General features: G+C 48.9%; 1 protein-coding gene across 1 annotated transcript in view; it reads left to right on the top strand.

Annotated features, from left to right (window-relative positions):
• LOC135310853 (transcription factor RFX3-like) overlaps positions 1 to 17,213 on the top strand; it is a 66,266-nt gene extending 49,053 nt beyond the window's left edge. The window contains exons 7-8 of the mRNA XM_064439910.1: positions 16,065 to 16,162; positions 16,479 to 17,213. Coding sequence (XP_064295980.1) covers positions 16,065 to 16,162; positions 16,479 to 16,892 — 512 coding nt within the window. The 3' untranslated portion in view covers positions 16,893 to 17,213. The remainder of the gene's footprint in view (positions 1 to 16,064; positions 16,163 to 16,478) is intronic.
• Positions 17,214 to 21,762: the final 4,549 nt, after the last annotated feature.

Here is a 21,762-nt window from a genome sequence, read left to right as displayed (position 1 = left end):
GAAGAAATAGTATGATCTCTGGAAGCAAGGTCAGGCTTCGCAGGAAGAGCTGTGGTTTGTATATGCAGGGAGAAGACATGAAAGGCCAAAGCTCAACTAGAGTTGAAACTGGCTGGTGTTGTGTCAGACAACAAGAAAGGCTTTTTTAAGTACGTTAATAGCAAGAGGAGGTCTAAGGAAAACATTGGACCAATACTTGTTGAAGATGGTCACCTGACTAATAGGGATGAAGTAGAAACGGAGTCATTCAATGCTTTTTTTGCCTCCATCTTTAATAATACTGATAGACCTTGGGCTGCCCGGTCCCCTGAGCCGGAGGACCACGAGTGCGGGAACAGTGACTTTCCACTTGTGGACACTGAAATTGTAAAGGACCAGTTGTATCCGCTGAACGTTCACAAGTCCATGGGGCCTGATGGGATTCATCCCAGAGTACTGAAGGAGCTAGCGGATGTTATGGCAGGACCCCTCTTGATCATCTACCAAAGGTCTTGGGAGTCTGGGGAGGTCCCTGCTGACAGGAAGGTAGCCAATGTTATTCCAATTTACAAGAAGGGCATGAGGGAAGACCCAGGAAGGTACAGACCTGTTAGTCTAACCTCAGTTCCTGGAAAAATTATGGAGAAGATCATACTGGGTACTACTGAAAGGCATTTAAAGAACAACGCAATCATCAGGCACAGTCAACATGGGTTCACAAAGGGAAAGTCCTGTCTAACTAATTCAATATCCTTCCATGATAGGGTCACCCGCCTAGTGGATGTAGTCTTTCTGGATTTCAGTAAGGCTTTTGATACTGTCCCTCAACAGCATCTTTCTGGACAAGCTGTCCAGACACCCCCCAGTCTGACTCCAGTAGCTGGGCACCAAATTTCACTCACACACACACAGAGAGGTCTCACCAGCATCTGGCACCTGTTCCTTGCAGCATACATACACAGGGGACAGAGAGTGAGATTAAGCAGAGCGATAGTTAAGAAACGATTTTGAAAGAAAATATAAGGAAGTAGGCCAGACTGCAGTGATCAGGCACAGGGCTCAGCCAGAGAAGCGTACTGACCAGCCCCGTTTTACCCATGACTGGCCCGTTTTATCCCCCTTTCTGTCTATCCCCCCCTCTTTGTTTCTCCCTGCTTCCCCTTCCCCCTGCAAGTCCCTTCATCAGTTTGTGTAGTTCTATCATTTCTATCAGTTCCAGCGTGGTATCTGGGATCCCCCCGGTTTAACATCTTATCAGTTGCAAAGTTCAGGTTGATCCTCCTGGAAGTGGTACCTGTAGTTTAAATCCCTTCCTAAAACATTTATTGCATGTTTCGTATGTTCTGTTAAATATTAAAAAGAAATTTCCTATTTACAGTCCAGTATATTCCTTGTCAATACTAAGCTTTATATCCTTTCCGTGGACCAAACAATAATCACTGTATAGTGTCAGATTAATATTTTAAGACATAGAGCCTCAGCTAGCCTTGTAGCTAGCAAGGCTATTTTTGATACTGTAAATGACACCTTCTCCCATGGTGACTTCAAGTGTAATCACAGAACCATAGAATAGTTGAGTAGTTGAGGTTGAAAGGGATCTCTGGAGACTGTCTAGTCCAAACCCCCTCCCAACTCCCGCTCAAAGCAGGTTCATCCAGAGCAAGTTTCTCAGGACATTGTCCAGTCAGGTTTTTACTGTCTGCAAGAATGGAGACTCCACAACCTCTCTGGGCAACCTGGTCCTGTGTTTGACCACCCTTAGAGTAAAAAAGATCTTTCTTAATTTTAAATGGAATTTCCCATGTTTCAATTTGTGCCCATTCCCTCTTGTCCTGTCACTGGGGGCCACTGAGAAGAGTTTGGCTCCATCTTCAACACACCCTCCTATCGGGTATTTAGACACATTGATGTCTAAATACTGAGCCTTTTCTTTTCCAGGCTAAACAATCCCAGCTCTCTCAGCATCTCCTCCTATGAGAGATGCTCTGATCCCTTCATCACTGCAGTGGCTCTTTGCTGAACTTGCTACAGTATGTCCATGTCTTTCTTGTCCCAGGGAGCCCAGAACTGAACACAGGACTCCAGGTGTGGCCTCACCAGTGCCGAGTAGAGAGAAAGGCTCACCTCCCTCAACCTCCTGTCAACACTGTTCCTAATGCAGCTCAGGATACCATTGGCCTCCTTTGCTGCGAGGGCACGTTACTGGCTCACGTTCAGCCACCTGTCGTGGTTTAGCCCCAGTCAGCAACCAAGCACCACGCAGCCGCTCGCTCACTGCCCCCTGGTGGGACGGGGGAGAGAATCGGAAGAGTAAAAGTGAGGCAACTCATCGGTTGAGCTAAAGACAGTTTGAAAGGTAAAGCAAAAGCTGCGCACGGAAGCAAAACAAACCAAGGCATTCATTCACCACTTCCCATCGGCAGGCAGGTGTTCAGACATCCCCAGGAAAGCAGGGCTCCATCACGCGTAACGGTTACTTGGGAAGACAAACGCCATCACTCCAAACGTCCCCCCCTTCCTCCTTCTTCCCCAGCTTTATATACTGAGCATGACGTCATATGGTATGGAATATCCCGTTGGTCAGTTTTGGGTCAGCTGTCCTGGCTGTGTCCCCTCCCAGCTTCTTGTGCACCCGGCAGAGCACGGGGAGCTGAAAAAGTCCTTGACCAGTGTAAGCGCTACTTAGCAACAACCAAAAACATCTCCACGTTATCACCGCTGTTTCCAGCAAAAATCCAAAACATAGCCCCATACTAGCTACTACGAAGGAATTTAACTCTCTTCCAGCTGAAACCGGGGCAGACCCCCATGTCCTTCTCTGCAAAGCTGCTTTCCAGCCAGTCAGCCCCTAGCTTGTACTGGTGCATCATGTTATTCATCCCCAGGGGCAGGACTTGGCATTTCCCTTTGTTGGGCTGCATGAGGTTCCCGCCTGCCCATTTCTCCAGACTGTCGAGGTCCCTCTGAATGGCACAACAGCCATCTGGTCTGTCAACCGTGCCTCCCAATTCTGTATCATCTGCAAACTTGCTGAGGGTGCACTCTGTCACATTGTCCAGGTCATTAGTGAAGTTGTTAAACAGTATTGGCCCGAGGATCGACCCCGGGGGGGACACCACTAGAGGCCGGCCTTCAGCTACGCTTTACACTTCTGATCACAACTGTCTGGGCCTGGCAGTTCAGTCGGTTTTCAGTCCACCTCACTGTCCACTTGTCTAACCTGTACTTTGTCATCTTGTCTATGAGGATGTTATGGGAGACAGTGTCAAAAGCCTTGCTAAAGTCAAGATAAGGAGCATCACCTGCTGCTCTCCCCTCATCCACCAAGCTAGGTGCCTCATTGTAGAAGGCTTATCATATTCGTCAGGCATGATTTCACAGAATCACAGAATCACAGAATGGTAGGGGTCGGAAGGGACCTCTGGAGATCATCTCGTCCAACCCCCCTGCTTGAGCAGGTACACCTAGAGCAGGGGGCACAGGACTGCGTTCAGGCAGGTTTTGAATGTCTCCAGGGAAGGAGACTCCACAACCTCTCTGGGCAGCCTGTTCCACTGCTCTGTTACCCTCACAATAAAGAAGGTTTTTCTCATGTTTAGCTGGAACTTCCTGTGTTTCAATTTGTGCCCATTGCCCCTTGTCCTGTCATTGGGCACCACTGAAAAGAGTCCAGTCCCACTGTCCTGACACCCACCCTTTAGATATTTATAGGTACTGATGAAATCCCCCCTCAGTCTTCTCTTGTCCAGACTGAACAAAACCAAGTCTCTCAGCCTTTCTTAAGGCGATTTCCCATTCTTAAATCCGTGCTGATTCCTACCAAGCACCTTCTTTGGAAATGGCTTCCAGGATTATTTTCTCCATCATCTTCCCAGGGATCAAGGTGAGGCTGACCAGCCTGTAGTTCCCCAGATCCTCCTTCTTGCCCTTCTTGAAGACTGGAGTGTCATTTACTTTCTTCGGTCCTCAGGAACCTCCCCTGATCACCATGACCATTCAAAGATCATTGAGAGTGGCCTCGCAATGACATCAGCCAGCTCCCTCAGCACTCATGGGTGCATCCCATCAGGTCCCATGGACTTGTGCATCTCCAATTTGTTCAAATGTTGGGGGGGATTCTTCCTTGCAGACTTTGCCTCTAGTCTCAGAGGCCTGGGATTCCTGAAGGCAATCCTTACCAGTAAAGACTCAGGTGTAGAAGGCATTTGGTACCTCGGCCTTTCCCATGTCCTTTGTCATCAGGTTCCCTGCCCCATTCAGCAGCAGGCCCACATTTTCTCTGGTCTTCATTTTGCTGCTGATGTACCTGTAGAAACCCTTAATGTTGCCCTTCACATCCCTCGCCAGTTTCAACTCCAGGTGGGCTTTGGCTTTCCTAACCCCACCTCTGCACACTTGGACAGTGTGTCTGCATTCCTCCTGGGTCACTTGCTCCTTTTTCCAGCCCATGTATGCTTCCTTTTCATGTTTGAGTTTAGTCGGGAGCTCCTTGTTCGTCCATGCAGACCTGTCACCTTTGCTTGATTTCCTGCTCGTCATGATGGACCATTCCTGAGCTTGGAGGAGAAGATCCTTGAACATCAAGCAGGTCTCCTAGAACCCCTCTGCTCTCCAGGACTGTCTCTCATGCGATTCTTCCAAGCAGGTCCCTGCACAGGCCAAAGTCTGCTCTCCTGAAGTTTGGAGTTGTGATCCTGCCATTTGCCTTGTTCCCTCCTCTCAGGATTCTCAACTCCACCACCTCATGGTCAATGCAGCCCAGCCTGCTCCCCAACCTTTCACACCACCAAACAGTTTGTAAGAATTGTAAGAAAAGCTTCCTTGCTTGTAAGAATTGCGTCCAACAGAGCATCTCCCCTTCAGCCCTGTTTTGCTGATTACAAGCTCTCGCTCTTCAGTTTTTCCTGTGCTTGCCAACCCATTCCACCACTCCCCCGCTTGATTATGGGTCGTCATCTCCCTCCCCTGTCATTTCAAGTTTACAGTTCTCCTCACCAGGTTGGCCGGCCTGTTGGTAAAGATGGGGTTTTTTTACAACAGGATGTTGTAAATTATGATCCTCATAACATCATAACCCTTTTATCCTATTTAAAATTATTAATTTTTATTTATTTTTGATCCTCATACATCATAATCCTTTAATAAAAAAAAACACTGGTCAAAGATCAAGAATCATTCATAGATTAAAGGTCAAGGAGGACTCCACCTGAGCCCCCATGCCCTTGACCATCGCCACCAGATGCATGTAGTCACACTTGATATGCTCCAGGTCTCCTCTGGCAGTACCGTTGGTGCCCACATGAAGATTCGCAATTCGTGAATAGTCCGAGGGTCGGACAAATCTTGGCAGTATCTCCGCAGCATCCTGGATCCAACCCCCAGCAAGCAGTGAACCTCCCAACACAGCAGGTCAGATGTGGGCCCCCATCCCCTACAGCATGGAGTCTCCCACTATTATCACTTGCCGCTTCCTTCTGGTGCTGCTGCGTGGCTCAGGCTTAGCTAGCTCAGATGCCTCATTGGACAGAGTTCCCAGACCCTCATCTGCTGCGAGGGTACTGAACCTGTTCTTTAGTTGGAGATATGCAGGTGGAGCAGGCGCCTTCTTCCTGTTGCCAGAAGTCCCAAGCTTCCAGCCTTTGCCATTTCCTAACCCAATAAGCACAGACCACCTGATCCTCCTTCAATAGAGCTGAGGGTTCAGGCTGCAGGGTCTTGAAAAAGATCCCATTGATCTCTTTCTCACCACCTCTGATACCACACAGTCTGCTGACCTCTTCCTGCACCTCCTTGGCAACACAGATCCCGTACCACTGCACACCTTCTGCAGGCAAGGAAACTGTCTCCCTCTGCCCCAGCCTCAGTGAGAGACCCCAGGCACTCACTGTACTCTGAGACCTGCATCCTCCCTAGGAAGTTTGGTCTGGATTGAGGCCTCTGACATTATAGAGGTAGTTGCTCCAATAGCTGGAGGTGGTGCCCTGTGACACATTAACACCATTGCTCAGGACACGGAGGCTGTTCTCTGCAGTTTCTGGCCCCCTTCTGAGCAAAGTGCTACATCTGTTGGCTGCCTCTGTTAGCTCTGCTGTAAGAAGCAACTCAGGAAAATATTTGCAAGTACTGCTTTGCAGTTTTCTTTTTTTCTGGATAATCGGAAAGGTACCAACAGCAGCTGGCCAAAAAAAATATGGGAAAATGCGTCTAATTTAGTAAGGATGTAAACTGATAACTCTATTTTTATGAGTTTCATCTTTTTTTCTTTTCCTGATTTTCAGTATTGGGGGGAAGGGGGAGGGAAGGAATATGGATATAATCCCCAAAACCTGCTCTGTCACATATCTTCCTAATAAATATTACCATAAAAGAAATTAACAGTGAGGAAGAACTTTGAAAAACTGTCATGGTTTTAGCTGGGATAGAGTTAATTTTTCTTCACTGTAGCTGGTATAGTGCTGTGCTTTGGACTTAGTGCGAAAATAATGTTGCTAACACACCGATGTTTTAGTTGTTGCTAGGTAGCGCTTATACTAGTCAAGGACTTCTTTAGCTTCCCGTGCTCTGCCGGGTGCACAAGAAGCCGGGAGGGGAGGGGGCACAGCTAAGAGAGCAGATTCAAACTGGCCAAAGGGATATTCCATATCATGTGACTGCAAACTGCTGCCTCTTTCTTTTCCAAGTCCTCTCTCAATTGCCCGGTTTCTAGCAAGGGATCCCAGCCATTGGGCTTCCTTACCGTCCAGTTGCTGACTGTTGGCCCCATTATCCTAGCATCGGAGCAGCCAGGCAGCAATCCACTCACCTGATTGGCAGCTGTAATCTTTCCGCATGCCTTGAAGTTCTTTTGAGGCCAGGGACAGGGTGGTTTCTCCCTCTTGTCTGATTTGTCTCACCACTTCTTCCTGTTTCTTTGCTGAAGGACTGGCTTCCTGATCAAACCCTTCCTCCTCCTTCCTTACTAATTGATGATATGGACCCACTGACCTCCTTGTCCACTGTTTCTCATGCCTCTTCTCCTCTGATGCCAGAAAAAAAAAAGGAAAACATAGGCCCACTGTTAAATGGAAAAGGAGAGTCAATCACCAATGATGCAGAAAAGGCAGAGGTCCTCAACACCTTCTTCACCTCTGTCTTTACCAACACTGTTGGGGCCCAGGCTTTGGGAACGAAATTGCCGGTTGATCCAAACACCGACCCACCATCAGTGAAGGAAGAGTTAGTACATGAATTACTACAGAAGCTTGACCCCTACAAATTGATGGGCCCTGACGCCATCCACCACGTCATTGCGAGCCCACTCTCCATAATCTTCGAGAAGTACTGAAGGACGGAGGATGTCCCAGAGGACATCAGTCGGCGAGTAGCTCAGCGGCGGCAAGGGGGAGTCCCGTGGCTCAGCGCTAGATCGGTGCAGGCAAAGCAGTTCCTCGTACCCGAGAAGCCCGGGGGTGAGCAGAGGGACCCGTCAGGAGCCGGCAGCTCTCGCGAGCGAGGCTGACGTGCAGCTGACGCGGCGTGGGGCGTTGCCAGAAGCAACGGCGGGAGATTTAAACAACCCCTAGGGAGAGCGAGCTACCTGGAGTGCGGCAAACAGGGCGTGGCGCGTCAGAAGGGCGTGGCGTGGCAGTTTGCGCAGCAGTTCACACTGGCAGGGCGAGCAGGAGGGACGCCACAGCCCGCTTGTAGGTCCACAGCTCAGGCAAGTGCTTCGGCCTCGGGCAAAATGGTGGGCACTCGCCTCAGAGCTAAAACCACTGTTCATTCAGCGAAAGCCCCCGAGATGTCAGACTCATCCACCCAGGCGGGTCTGGTAAGAAAGGACATGTCAGTACAGGCAGTGGGTTGCGGCAAATGCCCAAACACCCCTCCTGATGAAAAGGTAAGTACCTGCACGAGGTGTGCACAGGTTGATTACCTGTTACGTCAGGTGGCTGAACTGCAGGAAACGGTTAAGAAGCTGCGCAGTATTAGAGGAGCTGAGGCAGAGATAGAAACTGTACCAGCAACACACAGTGGACATCGTAAAAAGAAACGATGAGTGCTCGTGGTGGGTGACTCTCAGTTGAAGGGTACTGAGGCACCCATCTGCCGACCTGACAGGGAGTCACGAGAGGTATGCTGCCTCCCAGGAGCCAAGGTCCGAGACGTCGCTGAGAGGGTGCCACAACTCATCAGGAAAACAGACTACTATCCGCTATTACTATTTCATGTGGGCATGAACGACACCGAGAGCCGCAACCTGGGTAAAATCAAGGAAGACTTTCAAGCCCTGGGGGAGCAAGTGAAAAACATTGGCACCCAAGTGATCTTCTCTTCCATTTTGCCAGTTCGAGGGAAGGGAGCAGCCAGAAACAGGAGCATAATGTATATCAACTCCTGGCTACGTGGCTGGTGCCACCGTGAGGGGTCTGGCTTTTATGACAATGGGGTGTTCTTCAATGACGACAACGTGCTAGGGAGGGATGGAATCCACCTGTCTAAAAGGGGTAAGGGAATCTTCAGCAGTAGGCTGGCTAATTTGGTGAGGCGGGCTTTAAACTAAAGGATTTGGGGGGTGGGATCCGTGGAGAAAACGCTCACACCAGCACATCCAACGGGGGAGTAAGTCAGGCCAAGCAGTGTGGTGATAAAGGTTCCTTAGCTGTCTCCCAAGAGGTGAAACAAAAGAGTAAACACCTCAAGTGTATGTACACGAATGCACGCAGTCTAGGTAACAAACAGGAGGAACTGGAGCTCCGTGCCCACTCAGAAGGGTATGACGTCATAGGAGCAACTGAAACATGGTGGGACAACTCAAACGACTGGGGGATCGCAATGGACGGTTACAAGCTCTTTCGTAAAGACAGGCAAGGTAGAAGAGGTGGAGGAGTTGCACTCTACATCAAGGAACACCTTGAACGTATCGAAGTCAACTATGGTGATTGCAACTGCTCTATCGAATGCCTCTTGGTTAAAGTCAGAGGGGTCGTCTCCAAGCAGGACCTCACAGTGGGCATCTGCTATCAACCTCCTAACCACGGTGACAAAGCCATCAAAGCGATATTTGGGGCACCAAAGCAAGCTTCTGGCCAACAGAACCTGGTCCTGATGGGTGACTTCAACTGCCCAGACATCTCCTGGAAGAACAATACGGCAGCTCATGTCATCCACCAAATTCCTGGAATGTATAGAGGACTGTTTCCTGATACAAATGTTAGATGTGCCAAGCAGGAAGGAGGTGCTGCTGGACTTGCTATTCACAAACCGAGAAAGCCTGCTTTGTAATATCTCGGTTAGTGATAGCCTTGGCTGCAGCGACCACAATATTGTGGAGTTTGGGATCCTGCTGAGTGTGCTGAAGGTCAGCTCTAAGACAAGGGTTCTGGATTTTAGAAGAGCAAACTTCAGTTCACTCAGGGCTCAGTTGGGAGGGGTTCGATGGGAAGCTTCCATGGAATACAAAGGAGCTAGTGAGAGCTGGGAATTCTTCAAGAACTCTCTATGGGAAGCACAAAGCCAATTTATCCCCTACAAAGGAAAGGGAAGTAAGCGGAGCAAGAGGCCCCTATGGCTCCACCATGACCTCCTGGGTCTACTCAAATCCAAAAGGGAAGCACACCAGAAATGGAGAAGTGGAGGATTATCCGCCGAGAACTACAAGGGCATAGCCAGAGAGTGCAGAGACGCAGTTAGAAAAGCAAAAGCCCAATTTGAATTGAAACTGGCTGTAGACATAAAAAATAACAAGAAAGGGTTCTTCAGACATGTCAACCATAAGGAGAAAAAGAAGGAAAACATAGGCCCACTGTAAAACAGAAAAGGAGAATCAATCACCAATGATGCAGAAAAGGCAGAGGTCCTCAACACCTTCTTCACCTCTGTCTTTACCAGCACTGTAGGGTCCCAGGCTTTGGGAACAAAATTGCCAATTGAACCAAACACCAACCCACCATCAGTGAAGGAAGAGTTAGTATATGAATTACTACAGGAGCTTGACCCCCACAAATCAATGGGCCCTGACACCATCCACCCGAGGGAGTTGAGAGAGCTGGCTGACATCATCGCAAGGCCACTCTCCATAATCTTCGAGAAGTTGTGGAGAACGGGGGATGTCCCAGAGGACTGGAGGAAGGCAAATGTTACCCCTAGCTACAAGAAGGGCTCGAGGGAGGATCCGGGTAACTATAGGCCCATCAGCCTTACTTCAATCCCCGGGAAAGTTATGGAACGAATCCTCCTGGGGGCCATCACAAGTCAATTGAAGCACATGATTGGGAAAAGCCAACATGGCTTCCCTAAAGGCAGATCGTGCTTGACAAACCTGGTGGCCTTCTATGACAAAGGGACTTGCCTGGTTGACATGGGGCGGGCGGTGGACATTGTCTACCTGGACTTCTCCAAGGCCTTTGATACAGTCCCCCACAGTCTCTTCCTGGAGAAATTAATGTGTTATGGCCTAGACAAGTGGTCTGTGCAGTAGGTGGGGAACTGGCTGACAGGCCGCGCCCAAAGGGTGGTGGTAAATAGCTCTTTCTCAAACTGGCAACCTGTCACTAGTGGAGTCCCCCAGGGATCGATATTGGGCCCAATGTTATTCAACATCTTTATAAGCGATCTGGATAACGGCATCAAGTGTAGCCTGATGAAGTTTGCTGATGACACCAAGTTGAGTGGGGAAGTAGACACTCCGGAAGGGAGAGCTGCTCTGCAGGGAGATCTGGATAGGCTGGAAGAGTGGGCCAGCAAGAACCTTATGAAGTTCAACAAGGACAAGTGTAAGATCATGCACCTGGGAAAACATAATCCAGGAGTGCAGCACAGACTGGGATCCACATGGCTGGAGAGCAGCTCTGTGGAAAGGGACCTGGGGGTCCTGGTGGACAGGAAGCTCAACATGAGCAAACAGTGTGCTGCTGCAGCCAAGAAGGCCAACAGGATGCTGGGTTGCATCAAAAAGGGCATCGCCAGCAGAGATAAAGAAGTCATCATCACACTCTACTCAGCACTTGTCAGGCCACACCTGGAGTACTGTGTACAGTTCTGGTCCCCTCTATACAAAAAGGATGTGGACAGGCTGGAAGGGGTCCAGAGAAGGGCCACCAAGATGATCAAAGGACTGGGAAGCCTGCCATACGAGGATAGGCTGGGAGAACTGGGTTTGTTCAGCCTTGAGAAAAGGATGCTCAGAGGGGATCTCATCACCGTGTACCAGTACTTAAGGGGTAGTTACAAAGAAGATGGGGACTCCCTTTTTACACGGAGTCACATGGAGAGGACAAGGGGGAATGGACACAAGTTGCTCTTGGGGAGATTCCAATTGGACACCAGGGGGAAATTTTTCACATTGAGGACAGTCAACCATTGGAATAATCTCCCCAGGGAAGCGGTCGATTTGGCCACGTTGGACACCTTCAAGAGTCACCTGGACAGGGTGCTGGGCCATCTTGTCTAGACTGCGCTCTTCCTAGAAAGGTTGGACTAGATGATCCCTGAGGTCCCTTCCAACCTGTGATTCTGTGATTCTGTGATGTTACGAGATTGCGCAAACCCCACAATATGCCAATAGCGTTAATTAGTAGTATTAAACAGCTCACGTAAGGGTGAACAACAACCTCCGGAGCCTGCATAATAAGACCACCCAAATCAATCCCAGTTAGGAAGAGGGAGATGTATTCCCTCATCATCTCCACAAGGTAGTTCCCCCAGCATGGTAAGGGCATCAATGTCAGGGCAAAGCACATAGCCATTGTTTGTATTCACGTGTTCCCAAGCTCAGCAAAATAAAGAGATAAGCAGTGCAGCCAGCAAACTCCATGACCCGCACAGAAGCTTGTCACTTAATAACTACTATAGCTATAGCATGCTTAGTTCAAAACTGCCATTGTCTCGTGCTCCATGTTGGGCACCTAAAAAAGGACTGTGGTGGGTTGACCTTGGCTGGCTGCCAGGTGCCCACCAAGCTGCTCTATCACTCCCTCTACTCAGCAGGACTGGGAGGGAGAAAATAAGATGGAAAAAACCCTCGTGAGTCAAGATAAAGGCAGTTTAATAAAGCAAAAGCAAAAGCAAAGGCCACACGTGGAAGCAAAGGAAAACAAAAGACTTATTCTCTACTTCCCATCAGCAGGCGATGTGCAGCCACACAATGTAAACGTAAATGTAGCAGTTGTCCCGGAAGACAATAACAAAGGCTGCGCCCCCCCCCCCCCCCCAGCTTTTATTGCTGAGCATGACATCATATGTTTTGGAATATCTATCTCTCTGGTCAGCTTGGGTCAGCTGTTCTGGCTATGTCCCCTCCCAACCTCTTGCCCACCCCCAGCCTACTGTCCTTTGGGGGTAAGGGGTGGGGCATTTTGCAGAGACAGCCTTGATGCTGTGGGAGCACTGCTCAGCGGTAGCCAAAACACTGGTGTGTTATCAACACCTTTCTAGCTACAAATACAAAGCACAGCACTATGAGGGCTGCTATGGGGAAAGTTAACTCCATCCCAGCCAGACCCAATGAGCATATATACACTGATTAAGTACAGTTTCTGGAACCATTCTGTGTTAAGTTCTGCACAAACTACTGTCTTCATTACATTCTAGGCCCAGCGCTTATACATGTCCTCCCTAGCACCATGCTGAAAGTGTGTTTGACCCTCCCTAGTCCAGAGTCATCTAGAAACAAAAAGCACAAAGTACCCTTTGATCAAGAATAGCTGACAAAGCTTGTTAGCAGATGCTAGAGCTTACTAGAAGTCAGTCTCCTGTTACATAGGACCCAGGCCCAGTATCTGCCAACAAAAATGTCAGGAGCTGTGACCCAGTGGGGAGACCCACACCGGAGCAGTCCATTCTTGTAGGACTGCACCCTGTGGAAAGGACCCATGCTGGAGCAGTTCTTGAAGAACTGCAGCCCATGAGAAGGAACCACGTTGGAGAAGTTTGTGAAGGACTGTCTCCCGTGGGTGGGATCACACACTGGAGCTGGGGAAGAGCGTGAGGAGGAAGGAGAGGCAGAGACAAAGCGTTATGAACTGACCACAACCCCCATTCCCCATCCCCCTGCACTGCTCAGGGGGAAGAGGTAGAAGAGCTGGGAGTGAAGTTGAGCCTGGGAAGAAGCGAGGGTTGGGAGGAAGGGGTTTCTTTTTTAGATTTGTTCTTATTTCTCGTTATCCAACTCTGTTTGATTGTCAATAAATTAAATTAATCTTCCCCAAGCTGAGCCTGTTTCTCCCTGTCCTTATCTCAACACACGAGCTTTTCATCGCATTTTTCTCCCCCGTTCTGTTGAGAAGGGGGAGTGATAGAGCGACTTGGTGGGCACCTGGCAGCCAGCCAAGGTTAGCCCACCACAAGACTTATATCTACTTCTTCCTGATCGGGCGGTCTGTATCAGATACCCACAACATCACCCACGTTGGTATGTCATCTAACCCGGACCCTTAAGCTCTCAACTGGCTTATCATCCATCCCCAGGCAAAGTTCCATGTACTCCAGCTCCTCTTTCACATGGAGCACCTTCTTGGATTGTTTTCCCTAAGGATTCTGTATCCATCCCTTGCAGCACTCCAATTGTATAAGCCATCCCACAATACCTCTGTGATCCCTGAGATTGTAGCCCTGCAAAATGCTCACAGATGTCTAATTCCTTCTGCTTTTCCCCATGTTGTGTGCAGGCACTTCAGAGAGGCACCCAGTCATACCAATTTCCCCAAAAGGGCATGAAAGCTTTCCCAAAACGCTGATCTCCTGACACTTCCTTAGTTATGTGCATATCATAGAATCATAGAATGGTTTGGGTTGGAAGGGACCTTTAGAGGTCGTCTAGTCCAACCCCCCCTGCAGTGAGCAGGGACATCTTCAACTAGATCAGTTTGCTCAGAGCCCCGTCCAACCTGACCTTGAATGTTTCTAGGGATAGGGCCGCCACAACCTCTCTGGCAACCTGTTCCAGTGTTTCACCACCCTCATTGTAAACAATTTTTTCCTTATATTCAGTCTAAATCTACCCTCTTTTAGTTTAAAACCATTACCCTTTGTCCTATTGCTACAGGCCCTATTAAAATGCCTGTCCCCATCTCTCTTATAAGCCCCCTTTAAGTACTGAAAGGCCGCAATAAGGTCTCCCCGCAGCCTTCTCTTCTCCAGGCTGAACAACCCCAACTCTCTCAGCCTGTCCTCGTAGGAGAGGTATGCTTGAAGTGGTCCACTTTCAACCTGGTTTTGTTGATTATGAGGTCCCTCCTGTTTACCCCACATCCTTTGCTTGCCCATCCAGTCTTTGACTTCCTCACTTGACTGCTGGTCATCCCTTCCCCACCATTCGTAGCATAAAGCTCTCCTTACCAGGTTGGCCAGCCTGTCGGCAAAGCTGTTTGTGCCCCACTTGGTCATGTGGATCCTGTCTCTCCCTAGTAGTCCTCCATCCTCAAAGAGGATCCCATGGTCATAGTGGCACAAAGTCTAGTTGGAGGCCAGTAAATAGCAGTGTACCCCAGGGGTCAATATTGGGTCCAATACTGTTCAACATCTTCATTAGTGATCTGAATGATGGGGCAGAGCGTACCCTCAGCAAGTTGGCTGATAACACAAAACTGGGAAGAGTAGCTGATACATCACAGGGTCGTGCTGCCATCCAGAGGGATGGCGACACGATGGAGAAATGGACTGACAGGAACCTCATGCAGTTCAACAAGGGGAAGTACCAAGTCCTGCCCCTGGGGAGAAACAACCCCATGTACTGGTACATGCCGGGACACACACGGACACACGACACAGCCAGCTGGAAAGCAGCTTTGCAGAACAGGGCCTGCGGGTCCTGGTGGGCACCAAGTTGAACATGAACCAGCAGTGTGCCCATGCTGCAAAGGAGGCCAATGGTATCCTGGGCTGCATTAGGCAAAGTATTGTAGGTCCAGGTAGTGATCCTTCCCCTTTATTCAGCACCAGTTGAGTACTGCGTACCTGGAGTCCTGTGTCCAGTTCTGGGCTCCCCAGTACAAGACAGACATGGACATACTGGAGAGAGTCCAATGAAGGGCTGTGAATTGGCACTGCTTAAGTGTCCTCAAGGTGAAACAAATTTTCCTATCAAGTCAGGACCTCTCTTTTTAGTTTATGCTCGGTGTCTATCACCTTCCTGCCATGCATCATTGTGAAGAGTCTGACTCCATCTTCTTGCTGCCTTGTAGTTATTGAAAGACTGCTATTAGGTCCCCTCTAAACTTTCTCTTTTCCAGGCTGAAGAAACCTAGTTCCTTCAGTCTCTCCTCATAAGGTATGTGCTCCAGCCCCCTGATTACGTCCGTGTCCCTCAACTGAACTTACTGCAGTTTATCAACATCCTTCTTTTATTGGGAGGCATCTGAACATAGACTGGATAAGCCTCTGAGCCAATATTGTGGTTTATCCCCAGCTGACAACTAAGCCCCACACAGCTGCTCTTTCACTCCCCCCCCCCCCCCCCCCCGGTGGGATGGGGGAAAGAATCAGAAGGGTAAAAGTAAGAAAACTTGTGGGTTGAGAGAATGACAGTTTAATTGGTAAAGCAAAAGCAGCCCACGCAAGCAAAGCAAGGCAAGAAATTAATTCACCACTTCCCGTCAGCAGGCAGGTGTTTAGGGCCATCTCCAGGAAAGCAGGGCTCCATCATGTGTAATGGTTACTTGGAAAGACAAAACTCCGAATGTCCCCCCCTTTCCTTCTTCTTCCCCACCTTTATATACTGAACATGATGTCATATGGTGTGGAATAACCCTTTGGTCAGTTGGATTCAGCTGCCCCAGCTGTGTCCCCTCCCAACTTCTTGTGCACACCCAGACTACTCACTTGTGGGGTGGTGTAAGAGGCAGAAAAGGCCTTGACTCTGTGTAAGCACTGCTCAACAGTAACTAAAACATCTCTGTGTTACCATCAACAGTGTTTTCATCACAAATCCAAAATATAGCCCCATACTAGGTACTATGAAGAAAATTAACTCTATCTCAGCCAAAACCAGCACAGCCAATAAATGCAGCAGAGCTGAGCGTGGAATATTTAAATACTGAGGATGCAAAAGGTTTCAAGAGAGGCACCTTGCTATCTTTTTAATTTTATTTGTATTCTTTAATGTTTAGGTGCCTTGACCCAAGCCATTCGCAATTTTGCAAAAAGCCTTGAAGGTTGGCTTTCCAGTGCCATGAACAATATTCCACAGAGAATGATACAAACCAAGGTAAACAAAGTTTACTGCCATTTTCTTCACTTTACGCAATTGTACACTAGATGCTATTTAAGATGTAAAAGTAGCAGCATTTTAACTTCTGTGCTAAATCTCATATTTAGGTTGAACTTCAAACTTGAAACATTGGATTGGAAATAACTTTTTTTGCAAAAAAAAATTAATACAAAAACCTGCATTTGTTCCATTGTATGTGAATTGCAATACCTTAGAGCTCATCAATTAGTACAGCAATTTTAAAATTAAAATAGATTTGACAGAAGACCTGTTGATAAGTACAATGTGTTAAGATATATGGCTTTCTTCATAGGTTGCCGCTGTAAGTGCCTTTGCCCAGACTTTGAGAAGATACACATCTCTTAATCACCTGGCTCAGGCAGCTCGGGCTGTGCTTCAGAACACTTCTCAGATCAACCAGATGCTCAGTGATCTCAATCGTGTTGATTTTGCCAATGTACAGGTAAACCGTGGCTTAAAAAACCAGACTTTTAAAAAATTGTTATTTCCCCCCAAATTTTTAATTTTGATTGTTATTTCTTATTATTCCATCAAGAAAGCAAAGTGGGAACAGTTTGTTGATTTTTATATATGCAGTGATTCAGCTGAAACTTTCCAGCTTCACTTTGGCCATAAGGAAAACAAAACCTCCGATCCATTATCTATTTCCATTTTCTCTGAAGGTTTCTTATCTTTCAGACCATGCATTCTGCCAATTTTTATTTAATGCAGATGGAAATGTAGAGTACATGTGTTCTTATAATGAACAGCATGAACAATGCCTGAAGATGAAATATTGGATAGTAGCATAGCTTCTGTTCTTCCATAAAAAATATTGATCATACAGCACTATTTCTAGTACAGATTTCTATTTCTGTTTTCTACATATTTCTAGTACAGATACTATATCTCTAGTACAGAGGTGGTGGGGAGAGAGCTAGGTGGGGTAGCACAGAGAGGGAGCGGGGGCTAAGACCAAGACAGAGGGAGACTGAGAAGCGTGATTGCAACAGGGAGGCAGGGTGTCCAAGTCTGAGGGGGAGGGGAAGAGAAAGGGCGGGGAGGGGAAAAGAAAGGGTGGGGAGGGTGGGGCTGAAAGAGAGCCGTGCACACACAGAGACTGAGAGAGTGATCGAGAGAAATAGAGATGCAGAGCCCAAGATGGAGAGAGACCAAGGGCAGGGGGCAGAGGGAGAGAGGCGGGTGCCAAGACAGTGAGTGAGAGAGGGTAGGAGAATGGGAGAGCTTGTGAAAGGGAGACTAAGAATGTCAGATGGATGCAGACGAGAAAGAGTCAGAGAGAGGGAGAGAGTTGGGGGAGGGGAGGGAAGAGATTTGGGGAGAGAGAGTCTGAAACCAGGAGAAGGAAAGGGAGGAGAATGAATGAATGAATGAATGAATGAATGAATGAATGAATGAATGAATGAGAGACAGAGGGACAGAGAGATGGAGATGGAGAGAGAGGAGAAAGACATGAGATTGGGGGGGGCACCTAGACAGACCATAGACAGACCAGGCGACACTTAGAGGGACAGTGTGAGAGAGACCAAGAGCATGTGAGAGAGAACATGAGGGGGAGCAGATCCTGAGAATGAGAATGAGAGAGAGAAATTGAGAGAGACAGGGAGAATGACCCCAAGAGAGCAAGATGGGGAGAGAGAAAGTGAGAGAGGGAAAGGCTGAACAAGGGATGCTCTGAGAGAGGGAACAATAGAGAGACCCTCGGTCTCTCGGTGGGGTAGACCAAGGGACGCTGAGAGAGATGTACCAATGGAGAGAAAGGCAGAGGGACAGGGAGACTGGGGGAGGGGGGCAGACGCCGAGACAGACTGAGATCAAGAGTGGGAGAGAGACTGAGAAAGAGAGATGTGAAGAAAGAGAGTGAGAGGTAGGCCGAGGGAGTCTGAGAGAAATGGGGCAAGAGATCAGGGGAGGGGGCGAGCAGGGTGGGGAGAGCGAGAGCAAGTGTGGGGAGAGGGAGCATGTGACAGGGCAGGGGGAGACAGGGGAACATGTGGGAGATGGAGGGGATAGAGATCGCAAGAGAGTGAGAGAGACACAGTAAGAGCCAGAGGGCAAGGTAAGAAGGGGAGAGAGACTGAGAGTAAGACTTCGTGTGGGAGAGGGAGAGACCCGGAGAGACTGAGGGAGAGACTGACACTGAGAGAGAAAGTGACACTGCAGAGAAAGTGACCAAAAGAGAGATTGCGGGGTGCCGAGAGAGCAAAAATCTGAAAGAGGCCAGGAGAGGCCAAGACAGAGACGACTAGAGAGGGAGGGGGAGAGGGAGAGTCTGAGACAGAGAGTCCAAGATAGATAGATAGATAGGAGATCAAGATACACTGGGAGACAAAGTGAGGGTGAGAAAAAGCAAGGGAGAGAGAAAGATCGAGGGAGGAAGGGAAATGAGGTGGGGGAGGAGGGGTTAGGAGGGGGAGGAGAGGTAGAGAGACATGTGGAAAGTGAGAGGGGACAATAAAAGAGTTAGGGGGAAAGAGAGACACCAAAAGACAGAGAAAGAAAAAGAGTGTGAGAAAGCAAAAGCGGGAGCAGGTGAGGGAGCGAGTGAGAGAGAGAAGGTGAGAGGGCGTGAGGCCAGTGGGGGCAGGGGCGATGGGGAGGAGAGAGGTGATGGGGGAGGCTCAGGGGAGAGAGGTCATGGGGAGAGAAGTGAGCAGGAAGGGGAGAAGTACAGGTGAAGAGAGGAAGGGGGAGAGGCAAGGCAGGGAGAGAGGTGAGAGAGATGGTACAGATGAGACAGATATAAGATGAGAGATGAGAAACAGGAGAGGGACAAGAGACAGGGGGGAGAGGGGGAAGGGGAGGTGGGGCTGTACAGAAGAGAAAGATGAGAGAGACGAGAAAGGGACGAGAACCGGCAATGTGCCCTTGCTGCAAAGAATGTATCCTGGTCTACATAAGGCAAAGTACTGCCAGCAGGTCGAGGAAGGTGACATGGGCATACTGGAGAGACTCCAGCGAAGGGCTATGAAGATGATTAAGGGACTGGAGCATCTCTCCTATGAGGAAAGGCTGAGAGAGCTGGGACTGTTTAGCCTAGGGAAGAGAAGACCCATGGGGGGTGTGTGTGTCTCATCAATGTATATAAATACCTGAAGGGAGGGTGCAAAGATGGAGCCCGGTTCTTTTCAGTGGTGCCCAGAGACAATGGGCACAAGCTGAAACACAGGAGGTTCCCTCCTTGGAGATGTTCAAAAGCCATCTGGACATTGTCCTGGGCAACTGTCTCTAGGTGGCCCTGACTGAGCAGGGGGCTTGGACAAGGAGACCTCCAGAGGTCCCTTCCAAATTCAACCATTCTGTGATTCTCTGATTCTGATTGTGAAATAATAGAGGTGAGATAAAGCTGAGTGATGAGAGGAATGAGAGAGGGAAAAGAGACAGTAAAGCAATGAGAGATGGGAGCGAATCGAGAGACATGTGAGACCAGACAGACAGAGAGACAGGGCAACGGGATGCAAGACAGCCAGGAGAGGAGAGGAAAGAGAGGGACAAGCGACAAGATAGATGAGACACGAGGGAGACATAAGAGGTGAGAAGGACAAGGGGGGGAGAAAGATGAGAGTGATGAGAGGGACAAGAGATGAATGAGAGGCAAGACAGGCATGAGAGACAAGATGAATGAAAGACACTGAGATGCGAAAGAGGCATGAGAGAGGGGAGCGAGATAGTAGAGAGACAGAATAGCTGGGGTAGAAGCATGAGAAAAATGAGAGCTGTGAGAGACAACAGGGGAAAGATGAGAGAGGAGAGAGGGAGGGAGAGAGACAGAGATGGGACAGATGAAAGCTTTGAAAGATTGGATGAGAAATATGAGAGAAAGAGGAGAGCGGAACGAGAGCTGCAAGAGGGATGAGAGGAATGAGAGAGATGGGAGGTGAGTGACAAGATACTCATGTGATGTGAGAGAACCATGAGAGGGAAGAGGGAAGAGAGGCACTGAGAGATGGGAGAGAGAGACGAGGGACCGTGACAGAGCCAGAGAGGAGAAAAAGGAGAGAAGATAGAGAGGAGAGAGAAGAGAGAGAAGGTACAGATGAGACAGGTGAGACAGAGATGTAAGAGAGAAGAGACACATGAGAGACAAGAAAAAGATGAGAGACACAAGAGATGGGAGATAAGAGAGGAGTGAGAGGACAGAGAGTATAGAGAGGTGGTGGGTTGACCTTGGCTGGCCACCAGGTGCCCACCTCAATAGGACAGGGGGAGAAAATATGATGAAAAAGCTCATGGGTCAATATAAGGACAGGGAGATCACTCACCAAATATCATCATGGGAAAAACAGATGTGACTTGGGGAAGATGAATTTAATTTATTGCCATTTAATAACAGAATAAGATAGTGAGAAATAAAAAAACTAAACACACCTGTCCCCCCCTTGCTTTCTTCCCAGGGTCAACTTCACTCCCAACTCTTCTACCTCCTCCCCCACTGAGAAGTGCAGGGGGGATGGGGATTGCAGTCAGTTCATAACACTTCATCCCTTCCACTCCTCCCTCCTCACACTGCTCCCCTGCTCCAGCATGGGTCCTTCCTATGGGCTGCAGTTCTCCAAGAACTGCTCCAGCATGGATTCTTTCCATGGGGTACAGTCCACCAGGAACAGCCTGCTCCAGCATGAGTTCCTCACGGGCCGCAGTTCCTGCCAGGAACCTGCTCCAATGTGGGCTCCTCCACAGGCTGCAGCGTGGCTATCTGCTCCACCATGGACCTCCATGGGCTGCAGGAGGACAACCTGCTTCACCATGGTCTTCACCAATAGCTGCAGGGGAATGTCTGCTCTGGTGCCTGGGGTACCTCCTCCCCCTCCTTCATCACTGACCTTGGGGTCTGCATAGTGGTTTCTCTCATATGTTCTCACTCCTCTCTCCCAGCTGTTTGCATTGGGTCTGGCCGGGATGGAGTTAACTTTCCCCATAGCAGCCCTCATAGTGCTGTGCTATTCGTATCCGTAGCTAGAAAGGTGTTGGTGTTTTGGCTACTGCTGAGCAGTGTTCCCACAGCATCAAGGTTCTCTCTCCAACATTTCTCCCAACTCAACAGTAGGCTGGGGGTGGGCAAGATCCTGGGAGGGGATATAGCCGGGACAGCTGACCCAAGCTGACCAAAGGGATATTCCATGCCATGTAATGTCCGCTCAGCAACAAAAGCTAAGAGAAAGGAGGAGGAAGGGAGGGCATTCATTATTTATGACATTTTTCTTCCGGAGCAACTGCTATGCATACTGAAGCCCTGCTTCCCAGGAAGTGGCTGGTTTTGCTTCAATGGCACTGTTCACCTGTATTGGTTGTAAGTGGCAAGGGTTTAGGGGAGGGGGGCTGCAGGGGTGGCTTCTGTGAGAAGACGTAAAGGACTGCCCTGTGCTGAACATAGCCAGTTCTAGCCAGCTTGGCAACAGACCCACCACAGACCAAAGCTGAGCCAATCAGCAAAGTTTTGGGTGCCTCTGTGAAAACAGATCTAAGTTTTTATTATTTTATTTCTGGTACAGATTGTTCCATTACATTTATCTTTATTTCAAAGACAATATCATTAGCATACTTTTTTTAACTGTTTGTGTTTACTTTTCCAACCT

The sequence above is a fragment of the Phalacrocorax carbo genome, assembly GCF_963921805.1.
Source record: "Phalacrocorax carbo chromosome W unlocalized genomic scaffold, bPhaCar2.1 SUPER_W_unloc_3, whole genome shotgun sequence".
Lineage (NCBI taxonomy): Eukaryota > Metazoa > Chordata > Aves > Suliformes > Phalacrocoracidae > Phalacrocorax > Phalacrocorax carbo.
This window is presented reverse-complemented; position numbering and strand designations above follow the sequence as displayed.